General features: G+C 36.9%; 1 protein-coding gene across 4 annotated transcripts in view; it reads left to right on the top strand.

The window, feature by feature from the left end:
• rptor (regulatory associated protein of MTOR, complex 1) overlaps nucleotides 1-21,803 on the top strand; it is a 141,255-nt gene that overhangs the window by 1,390 nt on the left and 118,062 nt on the right. For all 4 annotated transcript variants that reach the window (XM_055041000.1, XM_055041002.1, XM_055041001.1 and 1 more), the window contains exons 2-4: nucleotides 1,697-1,871; nucleotides 14,404-14,506; nucleotides 16,931-17,013. In XM_055041000.1, the coding sequence (XP_054896975.1) occupies nucleotides 1,704-1,871; nucleotides 14,404-14,506; nucleotides 16,931-17,013 (354 nt within the window). In that variant the 5' untranslated portion in view covers nucleotides 1,697-1,703. The remainder of the gene's footprint in view (nucleotides 1-1,696; nucleotides 1,872-14,403; nucleotides 14,507-16,930; nucleotides 17,014-21,803) is intronic.

The following is a 21,803-nucleotide window of genomic DNA, read 5'->3' on the forward strand; positions in this document are numbered from 1 at the left end:
AGGCCTTTGCAAAAGCTGCTGATATGCCAAGGAGGTAATTTAGCTTTTTGAATGACCTAGCTACATGTATGTTGAGTCTACACATATCTAGACTCAACATCAATTCAGGAATTTTGTGTCCCAATGAAACGTTATCTTTAAAAAAATGCAGCCATTTTAATGTCAATAGAAAACATTTCATACAAGCTCAGGAAAGCATAGATACCATTTCATACAGTATATGATTGGCAGGTTAATTTGTTGTGTAATATTTCCCCCATTTTTGGATGAGAAGTTTGCACATCACTGTAATTGTGAGCCAAATGTTGGTTTGGTGTCAGTTGACATTATTATTTAAGCAGGAGAATTTATAGCAGATCAGTGAATGTCACTTTATCGTTATACAAACAATGTGAGGTTGTAAAGTCAAAACTCAGCAGACAGTGGTAATAACTGACTTAAGTATTATAACTTTTATCAGTGTACAAACACTACATTGCATTTAGACTGCCTGAGGTCATTTCTAAAGCAAGCTGGGAAAATGTTACTGTGTGAGCCAAGAGTTGAGAATAATCTGAATGAACTGAATTACTTTAATTATTTCTTTCTAATAAATGTGGACAATGGTATCAATTTGAGGGGCTGCTTTGATACAGCAGCCCCTCAGTAACAAATTGTATCCATAAATGTGCATTATTGTTTTAAATAACTTTTAATGATTCTTTAGTAGAGAAATTCCCTTATGTGCTGCTTGAAAAATGAGACTTTAACTGCTTAAAAGTTTTCATGTACCAGATTTCATGCAAATGAATACTGATGTGGTTGAGAAGTTTTGATGAATTTTTTATGTAAAATTTAATTTAGATAATTTTTCCCAATTTTTTGTGCTTCTTTTATTCCAGATGTTTATTTTTTTCGTACTTTTTCATTCTGTTTTTGAAAGCAGATGCAGTAGAGAGGTCCGGCTTCTGTAGAATTTTTTTTCAGAATTAATTTGAAAGACCTTAAATTTCTCAGTTTTTTAAAAATCTGTTTTTAAATACTGAGTTCTGCATTTCTTTTTATTGAGAATGACGTCAAAGAATAGCTCAGAAGAAAGGCAGAACGTTTTTGATCGACCAAAAGCTAAATACAGTTCAGTCTGTAGTCTTATCCTAACCTTTAAGTATCTGTTTTTGTCTGTGATTTTTTTTTCTTACCATTCTTTAAAGGATCCATGATCCAACTGTGATTACATTCAGATTTGACAGATGTACTATTTATGATTCACTTTCCCGTTTAAACAGATGTATATGGACGTGGCTCTGGAGTCATTTTAGCTCCGGCCTTGTTGTGCAATAATGTCCTTTAGCCTGATGGTTTGTTTTTAGCACTCACATGCTTTGTGGTGACTTCATGAGAGGAAGCTCATCCAAGTTTTGACTGAATAACAGAAACTGAAATCAAATTTGTGGTAAATATTTAAGTAAAATTAAGTCTGTTTTTAATAGGGATTTTTAGAGCAATTCTAACCTTTGGTTTTATGTGAAGTGTGGAAAAGTGGCCATATAGCAGAGAATATGATCGGATCTGTCCAGATCTGGCACTAGCAAACATCAAGTCTATTTTAATCATACTTTTGACTTATTATTCTTATGCTTATTTACTAGATAAACACATTTTCAAACTGTTCTACACACAAAGGCTCATCATATTTGTTGCCTTTAACTCCGTACAGGGCCCTGATGAAAATGGACTCGGATTTGCTTCATTCCCCGGCTGTGGGGCTCACTGAGGAGGAGGAGGCAGACATGAATGACTGGAAGCTTCCTTTGACCTTCATGAAGAAAAGGCACTTGGAGAAGATCGAGGGCTCCAAGGCGTTGGCACAGAGCTGGAGGATGAAAGACAGGGTAAACCTTTAGCTTGTTAATCTCTGCATCATCTCGACAGGGCCAGAGAGAGAAACGGGTTTTTCCTTTTGAAGGTTTCATTTTCATTTGCGGAGAGAAACTTTGAAAAAGAGGAATTCACTGAGAGATGATGATAATTGACTACTTTAAACATCTCTGAAATTAAAAGAAATAAACTAATATGCGGATATAGTAGTAGTATTCTCGAAATTCAAATTGCATGTTTGGATTCCGTCAGCGACTCAATCTGGAACAATGGACAACATTTATGATGGATGAAGACAGTGAGAGAGTCTGTGTTACTGAAATCTTAATGAAACTTAATCATTTTCTGAGTAATTTCCTTCCTCTGCTTTGTCACGTGAGATTTTTTATTCCGATTTTTATTATAAAACTGAACATATTATATTGATTTTAATAACAAATGAAGCATGGTGCAGGTGGGGTGGTAGGTAGAGTCAGAGCACAAAGTACTGACACTGTCAGTCCTCAACCCTGTCACCAGAATAGGATGCCGGCCACAGTGTAAAGCTGAACTGACGATGAACTCTCTTGTTAATTATCTTTAGTTGGATCTGAAGCTTTTAACAATATAGATAAATATTAACATTTTTATTACCACTGAAATATATCTTTTGATCATCCTCATATGTCCAAGAAGACAGCAAAATCTATAAGAGATTGTCTTCTGGTTTTGTCGGAGCAGGAATACTTCCTAAGAGTTGTTTTTAAGGGAAAAGATTTCTGGCGCCAGAAAGGTCGATCTGACCTAATTTTATCTAGAAAGTACAAAATGTTGGAACAAAACTCGGGTTGGAATGTAAGCTGTTTAGATAGATAAGAACAACAATTATTATTGTTTTGCAGTTCTGAGATGCAGCAGATGTTCAGCTGAGAGGTCAGAAAGAAATTTGTGGAAACTCCAACACACACTCAGTCAATGGGCAGCCAGTGTTGGAGTTTCCACGAATTTCTTTCTGACCTCTCAGCTGAACATCTGCTGCATCTCAGAACTGCAAAACAATAATAATTGTTGTTCTTATCTATCTAAACAGATTACATTCCAACCCGAGTTTTGTTCCAACATTTTGTACTTTCCAGATAAAATTGGGTCAGATCGACTTTTCTGGCGCCAGAAATCTTTTCCCTTAAAAACAACTCTTGGGAAGTATTCCTGCTCCGACAGTTTTGGCGTAGCTCAGCCAGATTTGAGTCTGACAAAACATGTGTGGAATCATGTGAAAAGAGTTCAGGACAAGAGATATTCTCACAATCTGACTGGGAGAAAGGTTGCGAGGAATAGTTGGTGATGTTTGGTAAGAAAAAAGTTAGGATCCTGATAGACTCCTGTCAACAATTGAATGCTGAATTGAATCAAAATGGGCTTTACCAAATTGTAAGTTGAGGTTTTTGCACAGTTACTGTATGTCACTAAGTTATTGTAAATTTTTTTAAAAAGCAATTTCAGATTTATCCTTCATTTGTTTATTTTTCAGTTGATTCTTTTAGATAAATGTAACAATGTACTGGGAAATGTTTTGAAATTGTTTTTTTTTTGTTTTTATGGAAACTTGACAATTTATCAAGGATGAGTACATTTTTCAGAGCCAAAATTTATGATTGCATGACTAAAATAAGTAAGTTTTTAATTAAATGAGAAGAGAAATTGTGACATGTTGAAACACTTTTATTTCCATTTTCTCTGACAGACCTGACACTGTGATATCAGTCTGCTCTGCAGAGGCAAGGTTCATCCACCAGCGCCTTGGAGGATCACTAATTGCCATGTTCTTTGTTATCATGCTGTCTCAGTCTAAAAGCGCTTAGCTTTTGAACTAAGATCAGCAGATACCAGCAGTATCTTTAGACAGAACACTTGCAGGGGAGGTGGTGTTATTGTCCGGTCCCACATGTGTTCGCTCTGTCAATTCAATTAAAAGTTTCTGTCTGTGTTTAAACGGATAGCTCTTCTTCACCAGGAAACTGGCTCATCATTGTCTTTCTGCTTCGTTACTAAAGTGCTAATTCATTTCATTCTGCTGGAGGCTACTTATCCAGCGTTTTAAAGGTGAAACCTCATAGCTCTCCTTCATGATTTGTCGTTTGATCCACTGCTCAGTTACTAACTCGATTATTGAATTGCCTCTCTGCTACGGGGCGCTACCGTTATAATGATGGCAAGTGTCACTTAGTCATACATGGCCCTGGAAACTCTGAGCCTATTGCAGAAATTCACCCGATATGAAAATTTAACACACGTCTGCTGTTAGGACACGAGCTGAATTAAACGGCACGGCCCTCGCAGAAGTGTCGAGCTGTGGGAAAATGAAGACATCATTAAATGTTAGGCTGCTATTGATTCAAAAGAGGTAATAAAGGCTGAGGGAAATTGACATTCCTATCAAAAAGTTATGCTAAATCTACTCTGTAACATTCTTTTTTTATTATTACTCAGGGCATTTTCAGACCACAGACCTGCATTTATTAACCTGTGAGAAGTCGACACATTTCTTGAAAGTGAACTGGGTGCGTAAGAGCTTTTTATGCAAGAGAGATTTGAATTTGATTTAACAAGTAAATGCAGTAAGACTGCTCTGAAACTGTCCAGATGGTGTTCTTAAAAAGACGTTTGAGATATTTTCGAGAGCACACATTTGATAACAGAAAACCTAAATGACAATCAAAGCCGGTGGATTGTAATTTTCACCTTTTTGTTTTGCTGTTACGATTCAGGCAAACCTCCCACAAAAAGTTTTTTGCTTTATAGAGTTTGGATTCAGTTATCAGGAGAATATGTTTATGCTCTGGCTGATTTGAAATGATGGTTATTATCTGCAAAGATTCCCATGTCTAGTAAAGTGATAAACTAGAAGTTAAGCCTGGTGAGAGCAGCATGCAGCAGAAGGCTTATGAGTGGTCTTTCAGTGATGTTCTGCACTGTGGGAAATCAAAGGTCTCTCAGACACACACAGAGGACGACTCAGAGGTTTTACCATTACTTGCCTCATTGGTCAGTGTTGTCTGTATTCCCCTGTTAGGCTTGTAGAAAAACAAACAAAAAAAGCGATTGACTTGTCTGTGCATTTGCCGCCGTGGGTGTGTGAGCTACTTGTGCTGAAGCATGCCTGTGTGTGCATTTGCTGAGCCAGTGAAAGCAATTCTGAGAAGAGGTTTCAGTCAGAACAGCTGCACATTATCAGTGTTGTGCAACAGAGTCAAAGGTCAGCCCTAATTTCAGCTGAGAGTGGGTTTTAAGAGAAAATATCAAGTAAATGTTGATGAAGACTCAAACTATGTATTGGGGATATTTTTTATAGTTTAAAAGAAACCAGCATAATGATCATGTTAACTTGTAAAGATCACTTTGAGTCTGTCTTTTTCTCAAACGTGGTTGAGAGATTTTACATCAAACCAGACATATGATTGATCTCAGCTGAAGGTTGTTGCAAAATGAGACATTTTGGCTCTTTGTAAGCTCACCTGCTACAGTCTAGCAGTCAATGCTGTGGTGAATGTTTCCATCACTGCTGTGTTTTTTTTCTTCCTTTGGTCTGCACTGGGCGTTAAAAACAGATGTTACTTATTTTAATTTGGATGCTCACTTTTGTAGGAGTTTACTGACATAATACATTGTTCAATATTAAAAATCAATCAGAGCACTTTTTGATTGATGTGAGACAAATGCATGAGCAAGCTGAAGTCAACCCACCGATGTCATGGTTCTGGGTCAACTAGTGAAGTAGAGACAAGACTGTAATGATAATTTTCATAAAAGTGTCAGTTGGTTTATGTGTTGTATAGAGTAGGTGCTGTTTGTTTATCCAGATGCTCTAAAGATTTAAGAACAAGATCCTATAATTAGCGCCAAATAGCTGCTACAGGAACTCAAGAATTCAACATGACATAAAGCTTAAAAAAGTTGACTTTGCATAACACTGCCCTCTTAAAGCATGAATGATAGTAAGCACAATTAGTTTTGAAGAGAAGATGAAGCAAACAAGAGGAATGTGACACTGAATTCGTATCCTATTTTTGGTTTAGAAAGAATAGAAAGGGGCATCCAACTCACATTTTATGTGTAGTCATTGATGTCAGCATTGCACCAAACTTCCTGAGGTTCCACAATGCTGGTTTTATTTATGACAACGCAAATTGTCTTGAGCTGCCTGAGTGGTGATTTGAGAACGGCCAGAGGCAGCTTTAGCAGGGGGTCGTTTTTGCTGCCTTATCGCCAAACTGCTAAGGAAGTGTCTGTGTGACAACCTCCTTTCATCTGTGTGCTTGAAGATCCAATTAGATGATTGCCTTTTACACAGTACCTATACATCTCTTCAGTTTTTATTTTTGCTTTAGTTATTTATTGATAAAGCTGCTCATAAATGTAGCAATATTCAATTGTTTTTGAAAGGAGTCAGATAAAAGGAATGGCTTAAAAATATGTGAAGATCTGACCCTGAACAAGACAAAACCTTGAAAGGCCTAGAAAGTAAAATTAAAGATATAGAAAGACGGCTTGTGTAGTTGTGCACACCAGTTGCTTAGCATCACTCTTTCTCTTCAGATTTGAGGAATCTTTAATTTAAAAGCTAATTCAGTTGAGACAGCGAGAGGGAAATAAAATCATCCATGTTGATTTGAAATGCTACTTTGACTCCATGTTGAATCTTAGTTTGAATTGTTCCGTCTTGGATTATGCAGACGACACACACCTACATTACCTCATTAAATGCGATTGTCACCAAACATTTTGGTCGGAAAACTGTCATCCGGCTCTTTGTCCCTGATGTAATTGGTGGAAATACGTTACAAAGAAACAGATCTTCCCACATTTGAAGTGCAGTCAGTTGCAAAAGAACTCGGGGAGATTGGGGGATTGTCAGTGTGTAAGGCACTAAGACTTGTACCATTGTTGGAAATATCTGTGACCTTCAAGCCCTCAGGCAGCTCTGCATGAGAAACAGTCACACTACCAAAATCAATACTGCCAAAGGGGCCAAACTGTACCTCAGTAAGGCTCTACCTCACTACACCGTCCATCACTGCATCAAGAAATGGAGCCTAAGAAGAGCTCTACACCACACACGGAGGAAAGCTATTTACCAACATTTCAATAATGAGGTAGCTACTGGATTGCAGATTAGAATAAGAATACATAAAGGTAATAAATGATATTCTCATTTCCATTAAATTTACATATCAGACTATTTTAACATCAGTAGATATTAGACCATTTTTGTTTTGAAAGGTTTAAGGGTATTTTTTTTACTTCAAATATCAATGACAGGTTTTGTCATGTTTGTAAATGTGAATTGTTCGCTAAACACATTATTTATAGGTGATAATATCCTTAAACACACATACATATTTTCTACAACCACTGGATGTGCCTTTCAACATGGTTGTTTAAGAAATGATAAGCAAATGTAAACCTTGATTTGAAAGTAAAACTGCTCAGATAATACCTTACTTCCTGTTTTTATTTCAGATGGGCTTAAATTTATTGGTACCAAATTAAAACTGTCTATGAATATATAATTAGCTGAGCGTGATCTCATTATTTTTCCCTTTTTTCTGCTGCATCTTCGGGTTATTTATCTCTCAGAGCAACAGGAGCTGATTTAGAGCTCACTCACTTTCCTCTGTTCTTGCTTTCACACATGTTGTTTCTACCTCAGAATAATGAAATCGATAGGTCATCAATATTCAGCCCATTGTAATAATGTGGAAATGAGGCTGGTGGTCTGTGCTGTATCATTAGTTGAATTCAATCAGGTTCATGCAGTTCATTAGGCAGTGTATGGACTTTCAGTCACAGGGACACGAATGTATTTGCAATTTGTTGATAATAATTAGATAGTAGTGATTTTTATATTTGTGTGTTGCGTTATAGCAGAGAGTGTTTGGGTTTTAAGCGGAGAGAGCTTCAGATCAAAGCAAGTTCCCATCCTGCTGAAGAGTTGCTGAGCAGAATACTGAATGCAGCTCTCACTCTGGCTTTGATGATCCTTAAATTATGTATGCTGCTTGGTGAAGCTTGCACATTTTATACCTCTGTAGGATTTTCATAAATTGTATTGTGTGCATGACTTGTATCATTCTTAAAACGTAGCATAATCTTCCTTGGTCTTCTTTGTTTATGGTAAGATGTGCTCTCGGTCTGTTTGCCTCTTTGTCAGTTTGTACCCCTATTTTCATACTGTGGGAGGAAACTGATTCTAGTTTTGCAGTTTTGTGTGGCAGAGTCAGAGTTCACTGTGATAGAGACACAAAGATGCATTGTAATCAGTTTTGTGGAAAAAGCCTCTGAGCAACCTCTTGCAGGGAGATTTGGTTAATTGGATATTTTAACACAATTTCAAATTTTGTTCTTTGTACATCATCTTTCAGGGAGATGGGGTATTATCCATCTCCCTGAAAGATGAGACTTATCTGGTGTTTTTACTTACGAAAATAATGGAGTTAGTCTTTATTTTTTGGTTTAGTTGGTCTCCTAAATTCCCCAAACATTCCATGTTTGTCTATAAGGCCAGCTACCTAAGGAGGAAGGAACTCCTAAGACAATAAAATCTGTTTTGATTGTGTCCAATATGTCCATACTGAAGGATTGCTGTTGTTTAAAAAGGAGTTGTTCCTTTGCACTGTCACCACATGCTTGCCCAGTAATGACAAAGTCACTGCCTCCATGCAATAAGCTGGTCTTCCTTAAATGTATACCTTTTTACAAACTGACATAATAAACTGAAGCTGATTACATGAGATTATTTGGGACAGTTGTCATGTAAGATGCTTTGAGATTACAATTTTTATGTTAAATTAACTTTTGGAGCATAACCTTTGTTTTTATATTTGGATGGTTGAATTGTTGCCTTAGCCAGTGCATAGATGCTTTTATAAAACAATGGATAACACTGTAACTTTGGCGTTTCTCCTCTTGAATTTTAAATGAACATACATAAAGCCTGATTTGATTAAACGGTGGTAGAAAATGGTGGAATTAAACCCAGATTTTCTCATCTTCTTAATGGTGTCTTTGTCAACTTCAGTCCAATTTTTTACCTGTTCCTGCTTTCTGCTAGTGACAGAACGACTCAGGAAGATTGATGTTCACCACTGGTTTAATAACCTTCATTCACTGCCCACCCGATAAATGGATTAATCAGGAGTCATTGATCGGGCCCTGATGCGGACTGAATGGGAGTCTAAAAAGCCCCCTGAGGGAAAAGGCTGGGAAATCCCTTGGAGTCACATGTTGTCATTAACAAGAAGAGCTCTGCATCCAATTTCAATGCACAGGCTTGAAACAGAGACTCACATGCATGCACACACAAAAATGCAGTTGCGTAGAAGAGGTTTCGCGGTGTTCTTTGCCTTCTAATACTTTTAATTCTCTGTGTTTTGTATTTTCTCATTTATGATCTAGTTCAACAAGAAAACTTGTTGAATGGCTGAAACAAGCCATTCAACAAGGCTTGTTTCAGCCTTGTTGAATGGCTGAAACATTCGATTAATGTAAAAATGACTTATTTGATGGTCAGGCCATCAAATAAGCCACAATCTTGTTCTGGGTCAAGTGGTGATTAAATCCCAGCAGATGAGCCTCTGCATACATTTTAGGGGAGATTTTCTGCTCTTCCAGTTCAGTAACAAATGTTGGTAATAAAAGTACAGAGGGAGCACACAGTACACCTTTGTGGCACAGGATAATTTGTCTGCAAGATTAGGACAAGGTAAGATGATTTACGCTACAGCTTGCTAACAAGATTGTACCTGTTTTGTTGCCTCCTATTTTAGCTGAGCTAAACTTTTCTTATCACACATTTGATAATGAACGTTATGTATTTCGTAATTTCTAGTTCAACATTTGAAGCACTTGGACTGATTGAACTTTAAGCAGATAATAGAAAAGCCATACATATATACCAATATAGGTGTGTTATATAAGTATGATCAGTTTTGAAAGTATGGCTGCACAATATTAGAAATACTTGATGTTGTGTTACTGATACGATACTGTGTTGAGGGTTTTGATTGCAATTGACCCATATTTTCAACTGATGATTCTATCACTCTTATACTTTCACATGTCAGTCACTAACAACATTATCATTATTAGATAAAGGACTAATACAGCTGATTCTCATCTGCATAACATTGATAAAAGACATTGTGTAATTTATTATTGCCTTGTCCAGTGGAGTCTATGCATAGAAAAAAACAGTCCCTAGGGTTTTCCATACGTATTATAATGCAGGACCTAAAACCAGTGGGCTTTCCAACCAAATGAAAACATGTTGTGAGCACAAAGTGAAAAGAGAGGGTGGGGCAGATACCTTGAGAGCACACTTGAGAGGAGTTAGGCTTTTAGTCGGCCCATTTGGTTTCAACTGAAGAAGATTAAACAGCTAAAGAACAAGTGGGAAGAAAAAAAAAGTTTTCTGCACAAACCAAAGATGCCTTCAATAAAGTTTTCTTTATCTTGAGGTAGATTCTGATGTCATAACCATAAAGCAGACACATATCTGTACCATGACATTGATTATATGACTTTTAGTTTTCACAGATTTGGAGGAACAGCAGGTATATTTTTTAAATTTACCTGCTAGATCTCATCATGTCAAATGTGTGATACTTGCATTGTAAGCTGCAATACATTTTAACTCAGCATTTGTTGCTTATTTATAAAAAGATAATTGTAGCTCTTGAGATCTTGTATTGTGACATAAAGTTTATGGATGAGATTACCTTTCTTCATTATGTCGCTGCTCACACTCAGATTTGTTATTGATTTAAGTCAATTTTATGCTCATGGTCACTTCACCCCACTAAATCAGCAACGATTTAAATCTGACAGCTTCTCTCGGGGCACAAACTGTTTTGTTAATATAAGTTATGAAGGCTGATGAAGGCTTCCTGTTTCTGTTGTTTTTGTGTGCGTGTGTCTGTGTTATGGTTCAAAATAAACAAGCGTATAAATCAATGAGAATAATGTGGAGCACATCTGTGTCCTGTCATACTCAAATGCCACGTTGTATTGAGAAATATCCCACATTTATCTGCTGTATCTGAGTGCAAATGAGAATCAAATGTTTTGTAAATTATCTCTGTCAGATGCAGGGTTGTTTTAATAGGATTTTAACTATCTTCCTGTAGTGAGCCACTTAATTGTAATCATGATTAACATTGTTGTGGCGCTGGGCCTTTAATGATGTGACTGATATTTGGCGACTTATCAGGTTTTTCTGGCATTTGCTGGCTCAGATTAACGTAAAAAGGGAAATGACCTTACAATTTTCCCAGCAGTTTGCTTTGACATTTTACCTGGAATGACAGAAACATCTCTCTTTTCCCCTGTGGACTTCCGGATCATATTTCTCCAAACTGTCCTGCCATTTTCAGATGGTGTATTTTAAAGGGCAAATCTCATGTTTTTCTTTCTTGTTAAACCAGTGTTTCCCAACCCTGGTCCTCAAGGCACATTGTCCTACAGGTTTTAGAAGTTTCCTTGCTTTAATGCGCCTGATTCAACTGATTGCAGTTCAGCAAACGCATGTTAATCAATTGCAATCAGCTGGACTGAAGCAAGGAAATACCTAAAACATGCAGGGCAGCATGCCTTGACTGCCAGGGTTGGGAAACACTGTGTTAAACCACATCTTTTCGCTGACAGTGTAAGCTTGTAGCGTGCATAAAACAAAATTATAGACAATTTCTTCATGTAACGCTTTCATATAAAAAAAAAACTGTTTTTTGTTTACAAGAAACACTAAGACATCTGGTTTTGGATTTATTCTTTATGCTTTTTTAAATGGCAATAACTGCCACGATATAAATCAGGCAAATTTTCACTTTATACTGTGATGGCTAAAACGGTACTTGAAACGATTGGCAAGCCCCAGCAAACCTCTTTCCTTGTCAATAAGTAAGCCAGTCAAAATAAGCAATAGATCAATTAACTGCATGATAAATTAGAATGAGCTCAATCATTTTAATTTGCATACATGTTTGTTTTCCTCCTGTCTGTATTTCCACCAGAGTGAATAACAAAAGGCTTCACTCTGGTACGTCTCTACTTACCCCTTTCTTTTTGTTTCTTTAGCTGGAGGATGAGATCAGTGATTAATATTTTTGAAGAGCAATTTTGTTGACATAGACTTCATAATGCATTTACTTTATTATTTTGGTTGTGTTTGGGGTTTTTTGCTCAGTTTCACTTATTATTTTTGGTTATTATTTTCATTAGTGCTGTTGGACATTTAAAATGCTCAAAGTGATCTGTAGAAATTACAGTTTTATTGATCTTTAAGGGGATCTACTTGTATTATTATGCTATAATTATATTAATTGAAAATTGTCTCAAAACAACAATGTTATTGTTTATCACAATAATTTCTGGGACAATTAATTGTCGAGCACCGAGGCTATATTTCTTTTAAAATGTAAAACCGCTAAAAATGATTTTATCTAAAAGTTTATTTAAAGGTACATTTTACTATTTTCTCAGGTCTTATGTTAAAGTCTGCCAAGCAAAGTTTGCCATTTTTAATAACTGATAGATGCACATGTTATATAGTAAGATCTGTATCTTACTATATAATCTTTTATGAAATAAGATTCAATGGCAGAGGGATTTGTACACCACTCTTTGGTTGTGTAGCATAGCTGTTTCCTTTATTTTAAATGTTTGACTGGAAAATTGTCAAAGAACTTTCCATTCATGAGGATAGTTTTTGACATTCGGCGTGCAGGGAAGAAAAGGGCATGGTGCGAAAAAAAAAAATCAAGCTTAAATGAATGAAGTGATGTAATCTACTGTGCCTTTGTGTATAAGGCTGCATGTACATGTCAAGTGTAGCCCTGCTGAGTCCCACTAGCATACTGACCTTTTACTCATTTGGTGGGAAGACACAGGGGGTCTTAATTAGTTTCACAATAACAGGCCTCAAAAACCTGCTCAGCCAGAAGGTTGCACATAACCCACAGCAGACTTACAGCACATGCTCAGTGGCTCTACATTACAGTGTTTATAAAAGGTCACCTGGCTGTGCTGTTATGACCTACATATTAAAGTCCTCTTTAAGTTTTTAGCAAATAATGGTACCAGAAAACAACTTGAGAATGTTGCAATAATAGTGGTTATCACACACCTTGTTCTTTCTTATTATGTTCTGATTCAATAAAAGAAAATGGAGAATACACAAACTTTAAGGCAGCAATAACTCCATCTGTTGGGCCATCCAGGTAGAAGAGCACAGCTCAACACAGAAGCATTGAGCACGTATAGTCAAAGGCAGCAATAGCCCTTGCATATCCCTGTAAAAAGAAACAGCTGCACTGAGCTAGGAATACTTTCTACTAGCAAGGGAAACAATAGAAAGTATTGTTTACATGAGTGTATACATGACTATTTCCACTATGAACTTTGTGAATGATGCCATCCAGGATTGAGAAACAGCTAAATGAAGAAGCACTTTCTATGACAAAGAGAGTATGTGTGGCTAATGGCAACCATGTCAGTGGCACCTTCCAAGAACGAGACTCTTATCAATACAGAGGCAATGATATAGAAAAACTTGGAGCACCCAAAGTTCATAGCAGGTGGTAGCCCTGTTAAGGGACACCGTTAAACACAAGTCCCTGATAAGAATACAGTCATAACAGAGAAGATTAGAACAAATATTACTTTTCTTGATTAACTTTAATACAGTTTTTATGAACTCATTTGATTTGGCAACATTTATGATCAAATAAACAATATTGTGTGGACTATAAATCAGTTTCAGTAAATCAATATCAGAAAATACAATCAGTATTGAATGAGGATTTTCATAAAAGGTATTGATGTGGCCTGAAAAATAATTACTTGACTGCAGTATTGCTGTCTTAGAGCACTAGACAGCTAGGAAAACATTATGTTGCATTCAAACAAACAATTATTGAGCATAGGCAAAGAAACATATTTTCATTTCAGTTTTTACAAACGTTTTTCTATAAATGCTATTCTTTTACATCTGCAAAATGTATTCATACAGATTAGTGCAAGTTCAGCTCTTTATGTAGGTGACCTGATTCAGGCTCATTAGAGTCTTCAGGATGAATCCACAGCGTCAAAAAGTTTGACGTCTGTCATGACACAACGGAAAGTGTTTCAGGTGGTAATGGCTCCCTGCTAGTTCAATATTTAATTTGCACAGCAGGTAACCTAAGCTGCCTCCCAGGGGTTGATGATGTGTGTCAGGATGGGCAACATAACCCACAAATCAATGTTCACTTTATTTCATTTTCTGGTTTATGTCTTTATTCACTTTTGCTGCCAGTAATATGCGTTATACTTTTCTGTTTTGATATTTGTGGGTTCTGCTCAATCTGTGTTTCAAAGTTAAAGCACATAAAATATATATTAAAACTTTATGTGCAAAGGTATTCTAGACAAATTTATTTATACATGGTTTCTTAGGAGAGCTTATATCTTAAATGAAGAATTTCTGAATGACAGGATTACATGCTGTGTGTGTGTGTGTGTGTGTCCCTACAGATGAAGACTGTGAGTGTTGCTCTGGTTCTGTGTCTCAATGTGGGAGTGGACCCCCCTGATGTGGTCAAGACATCCCCCTGTGCCAGGCTGGAGTGTTGGATAGGTCAGTATGTCTTCCCTATTAACAAACATATAAATGAAAAAGACAACAACTTTCCAGTAAAGACTGAAGTGCTCTTAACATATAAATTCAAATTTGAGACAGGTGAAGGTAACAAACATCTAAATGATAAGAAATGGGCCATTATCTTTGCAAGCATAAATCAAATGACATACAAAATAAACAAATTATTAAATAGCTCTGAAGAGTTGAATGCTCTACATTTTACTGCTTGTTGATGAAGTTAAAAACTGTTAAATGTCAACAAGTGACATTTAACAGCTTGACAGATCAGGGACGTCATATTCACCAATGCTGGGGAAAATGCTAGATCTCTATTGGCATGAATAGAGATCTAGCACTTTATCACTTCTAAATCTGTCCCATATCTTGTAATATTTTAATCTTAAGGATATTTTTGGAAAATAATACTAGAAAGAAACAGAAGCTATATTCTAAATTGTCCCATGAGGTGCATTGGCTGTGTGGTGAAGAAAAGTTTGATGGTTCAATCCTCAGGTGAGGCCGTTCCTCAAAGGAACTCTCCTCATACAGTCTCATCATCCATGGGCCTCTGCAGTCTTGAAAAACATGGGAAAGGATTAAACATGCTCTTATCATTTTCATATATGTGAAAGCTGTTTGACTTAAAGCCTTTTTACCTTCCTCTTTTTAGGAAAGGATGACAGTTTAATCGCACTAAATAAACACAGTGGTTTTCACATTGACTAACTTGGTCTGTATGCTTTATCTTTAATGTTCCAAATCACTATTTGAGTTTTACGTTTTAGTTATCAGTATTTTGAATCTTGTGTAGAAGATTCAAAGGTCTGCAGTCTACTGACTACAGACTCTTTGAAAAATCAGAAATGGGACTTTTACTTGTTTTGCCTCATAACAAATTTAAATTTATGATGAATTCATGATAATTTCTAAACAGTGTTATAAGCGCCAAACAAAACACTAAACCTGCTATTTTTCTGAGTTTTTATTAGCAAACTAGATTCTTCCAAAGGTTTTTAGATTTTGAAATAAAGGTGAGTTAGTCCATGATAAAATCATCGTCTGAAAAGCCAGTTTAAGCATTGGGTTGTTTCTATATTGTGAACCCTACAGATAATTAGATACTATTACTATTCTGTGAGGTTCAAGGTTAATATTTTCTATTGAAATACCCAGAATATTATAAAAAAAATTTTAAAAAAAACTGGAAAAAAAAATCAGACAAAGCAAAACACTAGATCTCTCATTTCTCCTACCTGGAAATGTTCAACCACTGTTTATCTCCCCTGAGAGTTGTATCGTATCAGAAGCACTGCTTCCTAAGTTAGACAAACTTTCTCTGCTTCCCCATTTATTGCTGTAGTTTGTATAAAAGTGTTTACTTATACTAGATGGTAAAAGCAACTACTATGCTCTAAAATGCTCTGCATTCTTCAACTCCCCCATGTGAAGGAACCGTATTTGAATAAATTAGCTTTGAAATGTTTTAATGTAAACATGTTTTTGTGAAAACTGCTTCAGAAACCATCACGTAATCATAGTGATGGTTTTTGAAGTACAGTACAGTTTTCAAAGACCCTAATATCAATTGCTAGTCTCTATAAATCTATGAATTATTTTGTAAAAATGTGTACAAAATGTATGTCTAAAATATGAATATGTCTACAAGTAACACTTGCAGAGCAAAACAAAAATGTACAAATCCTCGGAACTTATTTCCACTTTACAACATTCACTACAAGAAATTTAAATGCATTTTCTGGGCTAGGCCAACACAAACTAATATATCATTTTGTATTTTGCTATATTTTTATTTGTTTGTATTCACCCCTTTTACTCTCATACCCCTAACTAAAATCCAGCACAGCCAGTTACCTTCCAAAGTTATCTAATTAGTAAACACAGTGTGTGTAGCGTAATCCCAATTTAAATCCAGCATCATGGAGACCAAGAAACACACCAGGCAGTTTAAAGCAGGATTTAAACTGCATCAGGATGTGAGATGTTTAATCAGTTGTCTGACACAACATCAAAGACTTAATTAATGTTTTTTTTTCTTAGAGCAAAAACAAATTAATCTATCATATCTCTTAAGCATATTTGCGATTTAAACAGGGTCACTAATCGATGGTTTTCCACTTACTGAGAACATTTGAATGCATGGTTAACATTTATTCTTTTTCTCAGTGCCATATGTTGTGATATCCTGATGTTATTTTTAAAGCCCTCAATTTCATACTGCATTTTTTCCCTAGCATTCACAGTCTGAATGTGGAAGCCGTAATTATATCTGACTTGTCAACCTCTATTTTACTAGTATTTTCCTGTTTTTTTGTTGAGGTGTGACAGTTTTGTGCAGTTGGTCTGTGTGGGTGGGAGTCAGAGGTTGCAGTGTGGTTTCACCACGTTTGTTTTTCTTGTCAGATCCTCTGTCAATGAGCCCACAGAAAGCCCTGGAGACCATTGGGGCAAACTTGCAGAAGCAGTACGAAAACTGGCAGCCCAGGGTGAGTGCTAAAATGAAGCACAATAACTATCAGATAATTTTTTTGTCTCATATCATCTCCATTTCTCTAGTACTTTTACCTGAGTTCTTTTTTCTTGAGGAATTGCTCATCCCTTGGAGGTTTAATTCTTTCTGCCGTCTTTTAGAAACGTGAACCTGGTTTATGTTTTACTTTTAATGCTTCCTGCAATATTTTTTAATTCAGCTTTCTTGATAAACACCATGCAGTTGTTGTGATTGTGGCTTTCTACATAACACTTACAAAATACGAAGTATTATGGAACTAATGCGTTGAATATTGTGTTGCATTAAGTAGGATGAAAATACGTTGTCTTACCAATATGATGTATTCCACTAATAATACTGCCTCAAAATCTGCCATTAGTTAAACTTGACAAGGCTTGATTTGATTCAGAAAGCTTCAGTATCAAAACATCATCTTGTTGGGTGTGTTGCTGAAAGCTGTGGAGCTGCTAGAAATAGAACACGTGGCTGTTCGGTGTGATGGTTTAGAAGAAAATGTATAAAGTAAGAGGAGGTGGAGGAAGAACGACTCCAGAGATGGAGCCGCTAAAGAAATGTGAGCTCGGGTTTGGTTGATCCCAGAGGTCAGCAGCAAATGGTGGTAGGAGCCTGGGAGGAGGAGGAGGAGGAGTGGGAGGGTGAGAAAGCTGTTCCTGTTTCCAGCCTGAGGATTCAGAGCTCTGCAGCATCACGACAAAGAGCCGATTTCGCCAACACACCTTACATAAAGTGTTGACAAAGCAATCAATTATGCTGCAGTTATTACCTGCTTGTCACAGTGGGGGAAAAACATTTTTGTTGTACATGAGTTGAGTTGGTAAATATTATACCTGAGAGCAAATTAGCATCCATTATTTTGCACATTTTTGTGTACAGCCCATGGCGGTCTTTGGTAGCAGTGTTGTTTGCAGCAGCTGAACGGTTCAGAGTTTAGTTTTGCCAGCTCTGCTGTCACAAATCTATGTGTATGTTTGCTGCAGGGCTCGAACATTAACCCTTATGGCCAGCAAAACAGAAAGAAAAGCAATCTCCATCCCAGCTGCCCACTCACTTTTTCCACCAACACTTCCTCCCGCTCTTTCGTCCCTCTTTGTTGTTCGCTGACCTGTCTTTATCATCATTTTTTCGTCTACAACATACAAATGTTTTATTTTCAATGAAGGCTCTCTCGTGTCCATAACAACAAATATTTTTGTTTTTCTACTTTCTGCACCTATAAATTGTTTTAATCGGTTTATTTTTGTTGTTGTTGTTGTGATTCTTGGTTTCACAAGAGATAATTCAATTGAAATACTTAAATGACATCCATGTCTCTCAAAAGATAATGAATATATATAGGACTGGTATGATTAAAAAAAAACATTTTCTTAAAAAAAAAAAGGCAGATTGAAAATAATTTGTGACAGAAAAAAAAAAAAACATTATTGGCATTGCAGCACTTTCCATCTCTAACCTCAACAGCCGTGTTAGTGAGCAGTTAGCCAGGTAATAAAACACCAGCAGAGCTGAATGGCGCCACATGTGCCAAGATTGTGATTGGGCTGTCACTGACAGATGTGGTTGTGCTGCAGCTTTCACGACTGGTCATAGTAGAAGACACTTTCCATATGGAGATTCCTCACTCAGTTTTCAGATTACTGGGGTTACGCTGGTAACCAAATATCCTGATGGTTGCTTTTGATGCATTTAGTTTTAGGCAGATTTAATATGGATGGCATCTGTCCATCTGTCTCTTCATTCGGTCCAGAAAGAAACACTAACATCCAACTTTCTATTCACTCTGTGGGATCCCAGGTGATCCCACGCCGGGGAGGGGATTTAAAGCCCGCCTGGCAAGTTGTGGAGCTACTTCAGAGTGTCGTCCCAGTGGGGCGTTTCCAGAAAACCTTCAAATATGTACTAATCAAGACATTTCAATGGGCAGAGGGTTGGATTGGCCACCAGAGAACAGAGCTGCAGTGTCATCAGTAAGAGGCCTACTGATCCCATGGATGGAGATTACTTCAGCTTGTTTACGGGATCTTGTTCTTTTGGTTATGATCCATATCTCAGGACAAACTGGTAAATAAAGAGCTTTGCTTCTTATCTCAGCCCTTTCTTTATCACAGCAGACTTGAATTGATCTTGTATCGTTGCAGATGTGGCCCCTGTTTGTCTGTCTATCTCTTCCTCTGTCCTTCCATCATTTGTGATGAGACATGAAGACACTCCAGTATCTTGGATCAGACCCAGAACTAAATTGTTATTCATATGTTGTTCGTACTGATTCACATCATCTGCATTTGGGCTTCATTTATTCTTCTTTTCTGTTTTTTTAAATCACTTTTGTCTTTTATTTTGCTTTATTAAAATGAAGACTGTGCTGTCCAGAAAGCCATTGCAATATCTTAGCTTTCATTTTACTGTTGTGCATTCTACCTCAATCTGTCTCAGCTGCTTTCTCATTCTCTTTTAAACCTTGTTCACTTTCATATTATCTGTGCCTGTCACCCTTTTTTTTTTCCTTCTCAGATGTCTGTTATTTGTTTGGGAATCCTTTTTCAAACTCTTTCCTCCACAATTGTTAGTTGTTAGCTCTTAAGATAAAAAGCGACACGCTTGTCTTGTCAGATCGCCTTTTCAAAGCCAACTCAGTGTGCACAAATTGCTGAACATATTGCAGCTGCCAAACAGGTTTAATCGAAGTGTTGTTTTTTTTTTTTAGTATTTGTGGGGTGGGTGTATTCAGCTCTCCTGCCTGACTGCAGCCTGCAAACCCCTGCTGTCCTCTCAGCTAACGGCCTCTGCATTATGCATCGTCGGGCTGGGCTTCAAAGGCTTGGTCTTTCCTGATTTCTGAGCTTTTTCCATCACCAAAGAAAAAACAAATTGAGATCTGGTGTAAAATTTTGCTGTGGTTTAAGATGATGCAACAATGACAATACTTTTTAAAGGGCTTTACTGCCCATTTTCAGTTTAGAAAGTGAATATCGATTTTTTTTTTCTCTCTTCAGCATGGCATGAGTTTGAGGGTGGGATGCACTGTATGGAATCCTTCAGTTGATGAATCTTTATGTTTGCATTTGATTGTTTATGGTAAAGATACAGCTTACAAAGTGGAAATATGAAAATATTAATCTTTCTAGCAGTTTTACTTCTTAGCGTTTTTTCAATATAAATCCCGGTATTGAACTGTCTTTTTAGGATCTGGACAGATTACTGTCTAAGAGTATTATATGCAAGAAACCCAACCGAAAAAGAGATATTAAAACTGCTTTGTTGCACAACATTGACCATCATTCTTGTATTTTCCAGATGCAGCTTTACTCAACCCATCAGTTTTCTGCTAAAGGTTTACAGTGAAAACTGAAATCTATACATAATAATCTTCATTTGAACAAATGGATGCTGATCTGAATGTTGTAAATAGGAAAAACTGTATTGTTTTCAAGTGTAGTAATCCTAAAATAAATGTTGATCATGTAACTTAGTACAGGGGAACTTCCAGAAGGCTGGATGATTTCCAGATCCAACGTTGTAAGACATTTGTTCACTTCCAGATTTGTCACTGTCCATGTGGCCTTACTACCAGAAATTTATAGAGCTTGTCAAATGTAGTTTACTCCAATACAGCATATTTTTTTTGCTAACTATCTTTGTTTATCATCTAATTGCTGCTACAAATGTACTGTTTTAAGAACAATGTTCTGAATTTCTTGTCATGCAGAACAATCAACACTGAGTTGTTTCCCCTTCGTTTAGAGAACCAAGTGTCTTTAAAGTCTTCCTTGTAATCTTTTGCTTGCCGTACTCTGAAAATAGTATTGGGTGTGGCAAGACTATTTTCACTTCCCATCTCTCTATTTGGTTTCATATGTACGCATTCAGATTGGCTTGAAGCTGCTGGAAAGGATGCAGAGCAGGAGGGTACAACACAGGAGGCCAGGATGTGACTCAGTGAATGAACAGAGACTGTATATCTACAACACCCACCATTCCTTAGGCTATTTCTTTATTCTGTTGAGGAGGATAAGATATTGTTGTTCTCACTAAAGTATTTGTCCAACAGTAAGGACAGAGTGTGGGCATTGGTGGTTTTAAGGATGATGGGGCAAATTGGAGGCAGGTGCCATCAGCAGCAGACTCTTAGAGGATTTCAGAAAGGGCTTCAAAAACACTCTTCCCTGAAGGCATTTCTGTGTCTGTGGAAGTCATCTGAGTCACTTTGCTGCCTGCCACCAGGCCTTTTCTTCTCTGCTCTGATGATTCATGTCACGTTTTCTTTTTTCTTTTACTTTTTTGTTCTTCATAATTGAGAGCTTTCCTCCCAACCAGCCATAACAGAAATACATTTAACGTTTTTCTGTTTTTTCTCTGCTCTAAAAGTTTCACCATTACACAACTTTCATTAATACAGGAAGGCCTGTTCACCTCAAATGAAGGATGTCTGGTGGAGAAGGAGGGATTTCAGGATCTCTCGTCAAATAAAAGAAGGAACTTCCCTTTTTGGCACTTTTCAATAAATCATTCAGTTTGGTCTCTGGGATAAGCTGCAGAAGTTGATCTAATGCAAGCATTAAACTTTTAACTTATTGGCCGCTCACTGGTATATGAGACAGCATGCCCGATGAACCAGAGTTTTCATCTATATAGAACTTTATTACAATTCTGGTTGGAATAACCAGAATTGTAATAAGGGGTATTTGTGTAACTGACTTGTTACACAAATGGCAAATTGTTTTAGATATTTCCAGTTTTAGACACACTGTTTCCATAGGTGGGTAGATG

This window comes from Poeciliopsis prolifica, unplaced genomic scaffold (assembly GCF_027474105.1).
Source record: "Poeciliopsis prolifica strain line A6 unplaced genomic scaffold, Auburn_PproV2 SCAFFOLD016, whole genome shotgun sequence".
Lineage (NCBI taxonomy): Eukaryota > Metazoa > Chordata > Actinopteri > Cyprinodontiformes > Poeciliidae > Poeciliopsis > Poeciliopsis prolifica.